Raw genomic sequence first — 13,432 nt, 5'->3', positions numbered from 1 at the left:
TCCCAGCTTTCTGCTTTCTTTCTAATCTTGGTTGCATTGGTTTTGCTTGTGTAAAAACTTTCTTAAATTTAATATAATCAAAATTATTCATTTTGCATTTTGTAATGCTCTCTATCTCTTGTTTGGTCCTAACTTCTTCTCTTCTCCATAGATCTGAGGTAAACTGTTCATTTCTCCCCTAATTTGCCAGTGGTATCACCCTTTATGATTTTGACCTTATCTTGGTACACAGTGTGAAATGTTGGTCTATGCCTAGTTTCTACTATGCTACTTTCCAGTTTTCCTGGCAGTTTTTGTCTAATAGTGAGTTCTTATCACAGAAGATGGAGTCTTTTATCAAATACTAGATTACTATGGTTATTTAATACTGTGTCTTGTTTACTTAATCTATTCCACTGATCCACCACTCTGGGCCAATACCAAATATTTCTGGTGACTGCCACTTTATAATATAGTTTAAGATCTGCTTTGGCTATGCCATATGATAGAATTTGTGCACAGCCTTGTTCTATGCTAAAATAAGGTATCCCAGGAAGATTTTATGGACTTTGTATTCAGCAGATCTCCCCCTCCTGCCACTTTTTATAGATCTTCAAAGTCTCTCAAACTGGCTCCAAAACAAAGAAATCCTAACTGCTAATATTATCTTGCCTGATTCAGTCTAGGATTCTCCAGGGCAGGACACAAGACAGGCTGGGAGGTCCTGCCCCATCACTTTGGGCTGGGCTGAGAATGAGGCAGAACTGCATTTGAATTCCATTTCCACCAGGCACTTGCAGAGTGACCAAGAACAGGTTATCTCCTCCTCTCTGGCTTTCAGTTCCCCTCCTTGTAAAATGTAGGGTTTGGGCTAGGCTCATGCAATGTTTAAGCCTAAGGTGAATTTTCTCCCATCAAGGATGGAGGAAAACAAAAAACAAGCATTTGTTAAGCACCTACTCTGTGCCAGGCATTGTACTAAGCATTTTACAAATAACATCTCATTTGATCCTCACAACAACCTTGAGAGGTAGGTGCTATTAAAATGGGGTTTCCCATTTTATAGATGAAGAAACTAAGGCAGACAGAGGTCGCACAGCTAGTAAGTGACTGAGGCCAGATTGGAAGTCAAATTTTCTTGACTCTAGGCCCAGTGTTCTATCCATTGCACCACCAAGCTGTGAGGGGACTCCAGGTCCTCACAGGCTCTCAGCATCCCCTCTCTGTCCCTCCATGGAGGTGCCCCTAATGAAGAAGTAGGAAGATGCCTGTGCATGAAGATTAACAAGGATAAAGCTACCAGAGAGATATAGAGTGAAGGTGAGAGGGTGGGGAGGTGAAGGCAGGAGAGGGATGAGGAGAGTGAAGAGCAAGTACTAGAAAGAAGGAGGTGCCATCAGTGAACTGAGAAAAGAGAAGAGAGGAGGGACAGACAGACAGACAGACAGAAAAAGGAATCTCTGAAATTATCTAGTCTAACCTCCTCATATTTTCCCCAAAATCTTTTCTTTTTGTTGAAGCAGTGGAGGTTGGTGGGAGGAGCATCATGGTGGATTGGAGCTCACTCCACAGAGCATACTTGCGTATGGGTTGCAGGGGAGGGGTTGAGACACCCCATGGATCATGTGTAGCTCTGAGCCTGAACCCTGGATACTTCTGGAAAGATATGTGCTCTGGTCTCTTGTGGAACCACTGGTTGGTACCCGTGCCATCTCCCCACCCTCACCTATGATTGGGAAGGGACACTTTGTCAAAGAGAATTGGCTACTGAGCAGCAAGAGTGGTCCACTCATTAGACTTTGGGGGAAGAGGCAACTTTTGTTCTCATCCTCTCATGCATCTTTTCCTTGGACTTTCTATGGGGAGGAAAGGAACTGCCCCTTTCCTCTCTTCAGCAGCTAGTGTCAGCTGCAGCATGTGGTCATCTAGGTGAGCCTGAGGCAGGAACTCAAAGCTGTCACTGCCTCTCCTGCTTTGGGTTTCTTTCTTTGAGCACAGGTATGTTTAGCCTGGAGAGGAATAGGCTCAGGGGAGAAGTGAACACTGTGTTCAAGTGTTATGCTCTTATGTAGAAAAGGGATTACATCTGCTCTATTTGGACCAGAGGGAAGGATAATATATGTAGAAATCACAAAAAGAAAAAAAGATTCATTTAAGTTTGTTCTTAAGAAAAACCTACTAACAGGTCTGTCCAAGGTAGAATGAGCTTCCTGGCAAGGTGTTGGGATCCCCTTCCTTAAGGATTTCAAGCAGAAGCTGCATGACCACTTGTCAGGGATGTTGCAGTGGGGAGATTGCTTCACTGGATGGGATGACTTACATGGCCCTGCAGGCCCCTTTCACTTCTCCAACTCTGTGGTTCTGATGAGGTCTAGAGGTTTAGGGGTGCTGAGACCCCAAGATCATGACACACAGGTCCTGCCTGAAAAAATTCAATGCAAATCTTCTTTCAGCCAGAGACAGAGTTTTAATAGGGATGGGCCATACAGGCCAGACTCTTAAACAATCTGAACATTAGTGTCACCCCTAAAATCAAGAGGGCATGAGGAAATCTTAGAGTTTAAATGGGGGCCAGGGTGGATCTTATATACATTCAAATAATTTTGGGTGTTTGGAGGAGGGGCTGGGAGAAAGATCCTGAAGCTGGGGTGAGTTTAGGGAGAATTCTGATGGGAATGTCTGGGAGGTTGAATAGACTATGGGAATAGATAATGAAGGGACTGGAAGGAAGAGGTTTGAATGAGATCTGGATAAGATCAAAGGTAGGAAATACACTAGGGTCAAAGACTAAGTAAGCTTCATTAGGTTTTCAAAGGGAGATAGGGAGAAAGGCCATTGAGTGGAGTAAAGCCTCAGGTAACTGTTTGAGACCAGAGTGAAGTCAAAGAAAGTTTAGGGGTTTTCTGGGGCCCGTAGACAAATGGGACCCAAATTCTTTTTGGGGCGAGGGGCAAAGGTCTCAGCTTGGGCCCATTTCACATCAGTTCTTCTTCTGTCACTAATCTTTGTTAACAAAATTTTAAATGTAGTCTGGACAGAACTCATCTCTAACCTGTGAATACCTGGAGCCCCACGAAGCAGGCCAGATACAGGAACACCAGGAAACAAGTAGTGGTTTAATAAATCGATATCTGAATGAGGAATGCTCTCTAAACTGGAGCAAAGGCACAGGTTATATATATAAATCACAAAGGGGAAAGGGGGGGTTGGGGGAGGACTACAAACAATCATTTCCAGGGCCTGAGTGGTTTCCCACAATAAGCCCACAAGTGCAGGACCATGTGGGTGTTCTGGAGTCCTGTGGGAAAAGTATTTTTTCAAGTCTTTGGGGGCCATTACATGGTGGGGCATAGGAGCATACCTTTGTGACTGGAACAGGTTCTACAATCTTTGATTGGCTTCACTTAACACACTGGCACAGGAATGTAGTGATTGTCAGAGCATTGTCAAGGGTTTGATTGATCATTTCAAATTGTATTGTAAGTCTCTGACTCCCAAGCCAGAGTCTCTTGAGAAATCAAAATTATCAGTATATTCATTACATGTATCATATCAATAAATATGAAAATCATAATTCCCTTCCCATTTCCTCCTTTAAGTCAAAAATCAGAATGTTGTGTGGTTTATCCTTCATTCTCAAAGAGGACCATGACATTAGGAAAATGATGCCATGAATTGCAAGTGAATTGGTTTGAAGTGAGGGAGGGCTGTGCAAAGTCACCAGCCTCACTTTCTCCTCCAGAGCCATCTGGGTCCAGTGGCCAGACATAGATCAGGACAACTGGAGATGGCCCAGGATCTAGTGGGAGACTTTGTCTTTTTTAAGCTAAAGTCTTTTCCTTTTCTCATTTTGACTGAGGCAATGTCCACTCAGTGATTAGGTCTGTTTAAAAAGTGAGCCAAGAGATGGCTCCTTTAATCCAAAAAAAAAAAAAAATCTAACCGGAAGGTGAAAAGCCTCAGGGTTACTAGCCCAAAGAGAAACAATTACCATTTGCTCTGAGCCAAGGGGGCCCAAACAATAACCATTAAGTGGTGCTTGGGTAAGGACCCAAGGTTGGTCAATCAATGAGAGCTAGAGGGAATTGGGTTTAAGTCATGGGCTTTAAGAAAGAAATCTAGCCAGTAAACCCCAAGATAACTAGATAGGTTTCAGCCTTCAAAATTTACCTTCTTTTGGGCAGAGCACCCTCAGGTAAGGGGCATGATATCCCATGTAGGAAACAAAGCGGAGAGGAGAGGAGAGGAGGAAGGGAGGAGAGGAGACAGGAGGGGAGAAGAGAAGAAGAGAGAAGAGGGGAGGAAGAGAGAGGAAGAGAGGGGAGGAGAGGGGGGGGGGGGGGGGGGGAGAGGGGGGGAGGGGAGGGGAAGAGCTGAGTTGCACAACTGGAAGTAGCTAGTTGGGTCCCCAGTGGGGCATCATGGACTACTCACATGTTGTGGTTTGTCCTTCATTATTGAAGAGGACATTAGGAAGATGACGTCATGACTTGGATGTGAATTGGTTTGAAGAGAGGGAGGGCTGTGCAAAGTCACATGCCTCACTTTCTCCTCCAGAGCCATTTGGAGATAGTACTTCCAGTAGACCCAGTCACCCAGTTGGAGAAGGGGCTGTCTTGGTTAGAATTTCTACAGAATGGGAGTGTGAGACAAGTTGGTAAGTATCTAGTGTTTTCTGAGCCAACCCAATACAGTATTGTAGGAGGGGGCCTTTGGCTATTATGCTTCCCACCCACAGGTACAGTGGCATTGGGCGTCCTGTTACTATCTCATTGGGACTGAGCTTATGGGAACCAAATGGTCTAGATCTAAGGCCTAGCAGGGCTAAACAAAGGGCTTTGGGCCAGGGATATCTAGCTCCTTGGAGAATTTAGCAAGGGAGGTTTTAAGTATCCCATTAACTCTTTCAACCATTCCTGATGACTGGGGGTGATAGGCACAGTGGAGGTGCTGAGTAATTGGCCAGGATGAAAGCAGTTTGGCTAATGAAGCTCCTGTGAAACAGGGGCCTCTGTCACTATGTATTTCCTTAGGAACCCCCCATAATGGAATGGTCTTTTTAAAGAGGATTTATTACCCAACAGGAGAGCATATAGATCATAACCAAAGCATATTTGTAACCACGGGAGGATGACAATTGAACGAAGTCTATCTGCCAGGTTTCAAAGGGTGAATCTGGGAGAGGAAACTGCCCATGGGCAGGCTTCAGAGGCTTGAATGTATTGTGCTTGGGGCAGGTGGGACACATCTCATAGGCAGCGACAGAAGCCCCATGAAAACTCCGCCACCAATATTTTTGGGCTAGCTTTGCTAGCTTATAGGGTCCCCAATGGCTAAGTGAATGAAGGTATTCCATCATAGGGAGGAATACGTTCTTAAGAGTACTTGAAGTCTGTTTGGGCAGATTCATAGTACCTTAGTTTTCTCAAGCTTATATCCCTCCTTTTGAAGCTTTTCTTGTTTTGTCATAAGCATTCTTTTCTAGGCTGTGGCTTTTCTTCTTTTGTTAGGCTAAGAGGCTTAGGCCAGGCCCTCTAGTCCAGATGGATATGCAGCTAAGGCCTTACTTATGGGCATGGTGAAAGTTCCACAGGGACCTGTACTATGGGAGCCACTCCCTCAAGAATTTGAGGAATTAAAGCTGCTGTTTTAGCTACTTGGTCAGCCAGGTCATTTCCGTGGGCATGAATGACATTTTCTTGGCTGTGCCCTGGAATTTTAATTACTGCTACTGCCTGGAGAAGGAGGAAACAATCTAACAGGTGGGAAACCTGTTTCTGATTTTTAATGGGCTGTCCTGAGGAGGTGAGGTAGCCCTGATGATTCCATAGTATCCCAGAATCATGTGCCACCTTGAATGCATGAGCTTCAACCCCTTCTCTGGCAGTGGGAGATGCCATGACCAGCAGCCAAATCTCCCTCCTCATTTCTGAGGCAGGATCCATCAGTGTACCAGTCAAAGTCTGCTCCTTCTAAAGGAGTTTCCTTCAGGTCTTCCTGGAGGGAAGCAAGACATCCAAATAAATGACACAGTCATGGTCTAAAGTCTCATCCTCATTTTCCACCTCAGGTAGATAGGTGGCAGGATTGAATGTGCTTACACCAACTACATTCCCTCCTTTCTCAGAGGTGAATAAATCAAATGGGAGAGCCAACTGCACAATAGATGGGCACTCCTAAATGACCCGATATCAGCAGCATCTGAAGCCCACAACCTGGAGAGAACTGAGTTGAAAGCTGGATGGCCAGAAGGGGTTAAGGAAGAGAAACCTAAAGGAATGGGGACACTTCCAGATGGGGAGGGTGTCTGGGATAAAAGACACAAGGAAGTGCTTCCTCCGGGGTCAAATATATAGTGGCCTGTGGTTTATGGAGCAGATCATGTTCCAGTCAATAGCTAGGGACTTCAAGGACCAGGACAAAAGGATGAAAGGTGCTGATCTCTCCAATAAAAAGGGAGAGTGATTCTGAGATATGGACTACTATGGTCTTGTTAGCAATTCCCAGGACTGAGATACACTCTTGACTCCAGGGGAGGGAAGTGGGGAAGGCAGAGAGTGCGGCACCATTGTCAACTAGAGCAGATGCCTCTTGCCCCTGTATGAACAAGGAGACATCTCCAACAGGAGTCATGGGGATAACTGGCATGGCCTGCACATCCCCCTCCTTTTGCCACCCTTCCTGCCAGTCTTCCCCAGAGCCAAGTCATGCTGAGTGATCAGGATTGCAGGGAAGGTCCCTCGATGCTTTCTGGGGTGCTTTCTCTTTTTTCTCTTCACCTTCTACCCTAGGCCCCATTTTACAACCCGTCCTCCAGGGGCTGAGTTTTCTACAAGTAAAACAAACTCCTCCCCTGATTGATTTTGATGGCACAGGGAGGGGGACAGTAAGGGATGGGATGGTAAGGGATGGGCTGGGGATGGTGAGGAATGGGCTGCAGCTGCTGCAGAGGGGTTACAAGGAAAACATTTCTTTTTGCTTCTCTAAGTTCCTTTTTACTATTTTCACCCTTCTCTGCCAGAGTACCTGCCAGGAGGGCTGTGGTCTCAAGGAGGAAGCCAGCTTCAGAGTGGTCAGCTTAATTTGTTTAGAGATGGGTGGGCGAAGATAATTATCAAAGAAGAAAAGAATCTGAACTTGCTCCACCACGCTATCTTGCCAGAGGAAGTCTGTCACAAGGCACATGCCCTTTCTGGGGGAGAGTTGATGGGAAGGGCTGCTCTCTCCCCTTTGTCCTTTCCCCTCATTTGGCCCATTTTAAAGGTAAAGACTCAAAGATAATAACCCCACTTAACTAAAAAGCACATACAATACAAGCACACTATAAAGGGAAACAATAACACACATACACAAATACAAGTAACCCACACTGTGCTAATAATCCACTTGAATTACACAAGTAAACATCCCATACTTCTAACCAATAGCCCAATTAAAATGTTGATTTCCACCAGTTCTAAACACATGCCAAACCAACCCTGTTATCAATTCTTAGGCAAACAAAATTTGATGATTGCAGCATATAAAAATACAAACTGAGAATGTTGATTCACTGATTCATCTACTCTATTCCAATCAATATTAATCAATTTGATGTGATTCTATAGGGGTAGTGATAATAAGTTCTGTATATTTGGCACCAGAGCTATGAGCTGCAGATTGTAAGATCACTTGCTTAATCATAAGTTAAGGCCCACCATAGAGGCCCACCACTTCTGTTTTTCCTTATCATGGTGACCAGCCCATAGGGGCTGAGATGACTCAACCATACGGAAAGCCCCCCAGTTTTGTTTTTGAGCCTCCAGACCATTCTCTCTTGTCCAGCATGAGCAGGTGACCATCTTATGATCACTTAGTCAGCAGAGATGCCCCATGCTTCACCCAATTTGTGACCTCCCTGCTAATATGTCATTTTTGGCCCTCAAGAACAAGGTCCATCAAACAATGACATTCTGTATTTTGCCATGCCTCTTTTGCATATTCGGACAAGAATAAGCAATGTACTAATCCATACTTGGTATAAATCACATAGGAATATGGTTTCTAATGCAAGGGTCCTATAATAGTCCTCAAACTTTAATGAAATCTTCATTTCTTGCTGTGAGGCTATGTGATTTGTCCTTCATTCCTGAAAAAGACCATAACATCACAAAGATGATGCCATGATTTGCAAGTGAATTGGTTTGAAGTGAGGTAGCACTGTACAAAGTCACCAGCCTCAATTTCTCCTCTGGAGCTGTCTTTAAATTATTTGTTTACCAGCTGAGGAGCTCACTTGTGCAACCATAAGAATGCTAACAAAGATATGTCTATCCCGTTTTGCTAAATTCCATGACCAAACCAAGCACGGGTTGTGGCAAGATATGGAAAGCACCCCCTCCCCATGTTCTTAGAGTGTATGTATAGCTCCTTCCTAACCTAAGGAGAAGCCCATCCATCTTGTGACCACTTGGTCAGTGGAGATATTTCCTGCTTTGCCCAACCTGTGACCCTGCTGATACATTGTTTGCTTATTTTAGCCTATGAATCATGTGTGCACCAATGGAATTATTCTGGATTTGGTATAGCTACTCAAGAATTTCTATGTATCTAGCCCTGTAAAAATTGAGCCCTAGAAAGAGGGGGTATCTCAGATGGTGAGGAAGATCTGAGGTCCACTTCATTAGAGAGGACTATGGACCCTTTAATAAAGGGCCATTGGCTCAGAGCTCTGCCTCAGTCTCTCAGTGTAGGTTAGATACCTTTTATTGCCACAAAACAAAAACAAGACCACAAAAAAAAAAGTATACCAAAAATATTTGTCAGTCTGTGTACCAAAAAACAGAAGAACAACACAGAGCAGAGTGCTTCCCAGTCCACCACCTTATGCCTCAGATGACCTCAAAGGGCCCTTTCATTTCTACCATCCTCTGATCCTACAGAAGACAGGAGAGGAGAGTGTGCAGTAAGGTGTCAGCTAAGCCCATCAAGTTCCAGCACCTGGGGCAATGTGGTTCAGTGGAAAGACGTGTGGTCTGAGAATTTGAGAGGAGGAAGAAGGCCGGAGGAAGGAGGGATCAAGGGGACCCTGAGCAGTGGAGGGGTGGGACAAGCCATGGGCAGGGCTCTGGCAGGGACAAGTTGTGGAGCACCAGGTGTGAGAGCAGAAGGCAGGTGTGCATCCTCAGCATGTGGCAATGGGCTCGAAACCTCTGGGAATCCTCACGAACCCAGTTATCACACATTCAAGGTGTTGGTCTATCTACGGCCATTCTCAGAAGCAGTGGACCCAGGTCAGTCCAGAGTACACGGGGACACCTCTGCTCTTTCCTGGCCCTGACCTCTCCTTCTGCCCCCCAACTTTCTCCTGCCCTCTTCTCCAGTTCTGCTTTCCCTGCACTAATTCCTTTCCTTTCCTGACTTCCTCCCTCCTTCCTCCAAGCTTTCCTTCTCCTTGTGGTCCTCCCTTACTTCCCTTCACCTTACCCACTCATCTTCATTCTCTCTCCCCCTTACCCTGCTTTTCTTTCCTCCAGACCCTTCTCTCCCTTCCTCCTCCCCTCTCTCCCTCTCTCCTTTTCTTCCTTCTTACATCCCTTCAGTTCACCTCTCTCCCCTTTATCCATCCTTGCCTTCCCTTGGTCAGCCCTCCCCTCTTTCCCTTCCTCTCTTCCTACATGGACCATCCCAGCTCTCTTCTTTCTCTCCCTTCTCCTGTTTTTGCTTCTCCCAAACCTCACCTCTTTCATCTCCTCCTCCCTAGCATCCCCCCGACATCCACTTGCTCTTCCACCCCACACCCTGACTATTCCTCCTGTGGATGAATGTGCACACTTCTCTATCAGAGGCACCTGCATGGGAGAGATAAGAGCTCAAGAGACCCTGTATTCCTGTACTATCCCATGTTCCTACACATCTCCTGATGTGATCCATCCCTCCTCCTCTGCCCTCCTCTCTCCTCGCCCTGGCCAGGCCAGTTCCCCTCTCTTACAGGCTCCTGGATGGTCAGGACACTCTCCCACCTGTTGTCTTCCTGCACGGGCTGTTTAGCAACAAAAACATCTTCCAGGCTGAGGCTGAGGCCTTGGCAAAGCAAACAGGCAGGAAGGTAAAGATTTCCAAAAGTGGTTGAGGTGGAAGACAGGACAGTCTTTGGGGAGGGACAAAGTCAGAGGAAGCGGGGAAAGAGAGAATGTAGGCGGATGGGGGAGGTTGAAATGAGAGACAGGAGCTGTCAAGGTGGGATAGACCTTCACTCAAAGGGGATGACTTAAGGGGCACCAGGAAGTCTACCTACAAACTGCCACTGGATGCAATGAGTTCCTTCTCACAGGAGACTTTCATGCAAAGGCCAGATGATCACTTGGTGGGGAGATTTTTGTTCAGCCAAAGGTTGGACCAGAGGTCCCTTCCAGCCTGGAGATTTAGTGAAGGTCTCCTTCCCCCTAAATAATCTCTTCTACTGACACCTGGAATTCTAGTCATCTTGGAGGTGTCACCATGGCTCAATTGAACCTTTTTTAAAAATTCGTCTTAAATGGCACACATTCCTAGTAATGAATAGTAACTGTAATACCTTTATGTTAATGAAGTTACTCTCTTGTAGTAACCTGAAGTAACTTTACTAGTTACCTTCTTTCCTAACATTAGAAAGTAAAAGGAAATAGAAGAAATCTGAAAGTCAGGGAAAGAGGGAATCAGTGACCCAAGAACCAGAGTGTAGATGGGCCAGTATTGGTATGTATGGCCAGTATGGGAAGGGGAACAGAATATTTTCCTTTCTAATGCTCTTATCCTACTGTGTTCCCATCTTCCCCTCTTTTTCCTATTGTCAGGAACTGCTCAGTAGCCCCTGGCTTCCTGAACAGTCTTCAGGTAGCCTCCTCTAGCTGCTGGCAATGGGTCAGCACTCCCAGGATGGAGAGGGAAGGAGGAGGAATCAAGTACACTGGTAACTCCAAGTCTCTGCCCCCCAGGTATTGACAGTGGATGCTAAGAGCCATGGAGAGAGCCCTCATAGCCCTGACTGCAGCTATGAGGCCATGAGCACTGACCTGCAGGCTCTGCTGTCGAAGCTAGGACTCAGCCCCTGTGTCCTCATCCGGCACAGCATGGGAGGCAAGACAGCCATGGCGCTGGCACTGCAGAAGGTGAGGGAGCCCCGCTAGGGCTGAAGGGGCAGAGGGTCATACCTGTCCACAGACAACAGCAGCCTGTAACCCCATAAGCAACACCAAAGATTCATCATACTCAGCCAGCTGCTTGTGGGGTTGGGGGTGGAATGAGGCTGTGAGTGAACACTGGGACAGAAAACAGACAGTTCCTGGGGGAATAACATGAGCTTTACTGTACACACTTCATCTTTCTACATCCTAATGGACTGAAGGGAAGTTGTGGATGCCTCCCCCGGGCCTGGGAGATTTCAGGGTTCAGAGTCAAGTTCTAAGAACTTTTCCTCATAGATGTCACCACCGCTCCATGGCTAACCCAGAGCATGCAAACAGGAAGGCTGGCATCAGGACCACTTACAGGCTATGGAATGGGCACCTATCTATAGTCCCCCATCCCTCTCCTTCAGGGACCATGGCTCCCACTTTATCTGCTCTAGTACCATCACTAGGTGCATGGAAGAGGAGGGAGGCCATTGTTCCCTGATCATTGTGTGATGGACTTTCTCCTTTAGCCAGAGCTGGTGGAACGTCTGGTCTCAGTGGATATCAGCCCCTTGGTGGCCACCGACATGCCAAAGATCTTTAAAATTGTACCTGCTATGAAGACTATAAACATCCTTGGAGATGTTTCCAACTCTGAAGCTTTTGAAATAGTTGATGAGTATCTGAAGCTATTTGTCAAGGTGATCCTTCAGGACCCCCAGGGTTGAGGGTATGGACATGGGCTGCTGAAGCCACAAGCCAATCATTTGAGTTTGGAATCCTCAGGAGAGTGGAGGTGGGGTGGAGTAGAATGCAGCCCAGAAGGAGAAAATCTCGGGGGGGAGGGAACAGGTTAAGGAGAACAGAGAAGGCTTCAATTATGAGCTCCTCCAAGGCCAGCCCTATCTTCTGCTTTTCTTTGTATTCTCAGCACTTTCTATATTGACTGGAGGCATTTACTAAATGTTTGTTGACAAAAAGGGAGACGGTGTTTAGAAATGAGCTGGAGTCTAGTCTGAGTAGGACTCAGAAAGGGATGGGATTGGTGGGGAGAAGACAGGAGCTCAGGTGGGTGTGCCAGCTAAGCCCTTGCACCTTCCAGGATTCAAGTATTCGGCAGTACCTGTTCAACAGTCTGGTGCGGGTCAACGGACAATATGAGTGGAAAGTCAATGCTGAAAACCTGTGGCAGCAGCAAAACTCATTTCTGGATAGTCTTCAGATCCAGGGCATCTATCATGGCCCCACACTCTTCCTCAGAAGCACCAATTCGTCCTTCATCCCGTAAGGCAGGACCAGAACGTGGAGGGGAATGCCTAGCCCCAAAGACTTCTGCCTTTCTTGGGCCCCAACTGGGTTCTCCATCACAAAGGATGAGAGCACCTGGGGGCATCACCTATGCTTGGGTTCAGGAGGGGAAGTTCCCTCCAGCACTGGGAGATAACATGTATATTATCACAACTTACGCCTTTCTGTCTGCCTAGCCTGTTTTTCCTCCTGTCACCTCCCATACCCACTACTCACCCTCTAACCAGAGACTGCTTGTCTCTAACTCTCTGACTCATCTTTTACCTTCTTTCTGTCCTCTCTCTGCCTCCTTCTCTCTCTCTGTCTCTCTGAATCTCTCTGTCTCTGTCTCTCTGTATCTCTCTCTTTCTCTCTCTCTCTCCCTTTGTCTTTCTGTCTCTCCCGTTGCTGTCTTTCTTTCCCCTCTCCTTTCTTCCTTTCCTTTTGTGTCTCATCCCATACCCCTCTCCCTCTTTCTCTTTCCCCCTCTCTTCCACCCTCTCCTTACCTCTGTCCCTCTCTTCACCTCTTTAATTCTCTCTCTTTCTCTCTTGCCAGACCAAGTCACTATCCCAAGATCAAGCTCCTGTTCCCTGAAGCTCAGTTCCAGACCTTGCCTGATACTGGCCACATCCTCCATATCAAGAAGCCCCAAGAGTTTCATGAACAGTATCCTCAGTTTCCTGTCCTAGAAGATGTTCCCTCTCTCCACATTCCACTTTCCAACTTTCAAACACTCAGAGAGCCCTAGGCTCTTCCTTCACTTGGAACCTTTCTTTTAAAAAAAAAAAAAGAATCTTTTTCTAATTCATAACTGAACAAACACCAATCACCATGAACATTCCCATAGGAAAAGAATAAGAGAAAAAGAGAATTGTCAAAATGGTGAATCTCTGTTATAAACAGCTTGGGTTTTTTTTTTAATCGTATGATAAATTCAACATGTTAATTTCAAAGTTGTCTTCTTATCTTCAGCTCCCACCAAACTTTCTTCTGTTCTCTGCTCTGCAATTTTTACATGTTTCAATGACCCA

The 13,432-nt window shown here is 46.1% G+C and overlaps 1 protein-coding gene across 1 annotated transcript; it reads left to right on the top strand.

Annotated features, from left to right (window-relative positions):
* The first annotated feature begins 4,183 nt into the window (after positions 1-4,183).
* On the top strand, positions 4,184-13,090 carry LOC114042909 (protein ABHD11-like). The gene is given in 8 exon segments (XM_027861695.1): positions 4,184-4,195; positions 4,332-4,353; positions 9,927-10,066; positions 10,935-11,108; positions 11,642-11,812; positions 12,214-12,395; positions 12,957-13,056; positions 13,058-13,090. Coding segments are annotated over 8 exon segments (834 nt in total).
* Positions 13,091-13,432: the final 342 nt, after the last annotated feature.

Source organism: Vombatus ursinus, unplaced genomic scaffold, assembly GCF_900497805.2.
Source record: "Vombatus ursinus unplaced genomic scaffold, bare-nosed wombat genome assembly UNPS02014768.1, whole genome shotgun sequence".
NCBI lineage: Eukaryota > Metazoa > Chordata > Mammalia > Diprotodontia > Vombatidae > Vombatus > Vombatus ursinus.
This window is presented reverse-complemented; position numbering and strand designations above follow the sequence as displayed.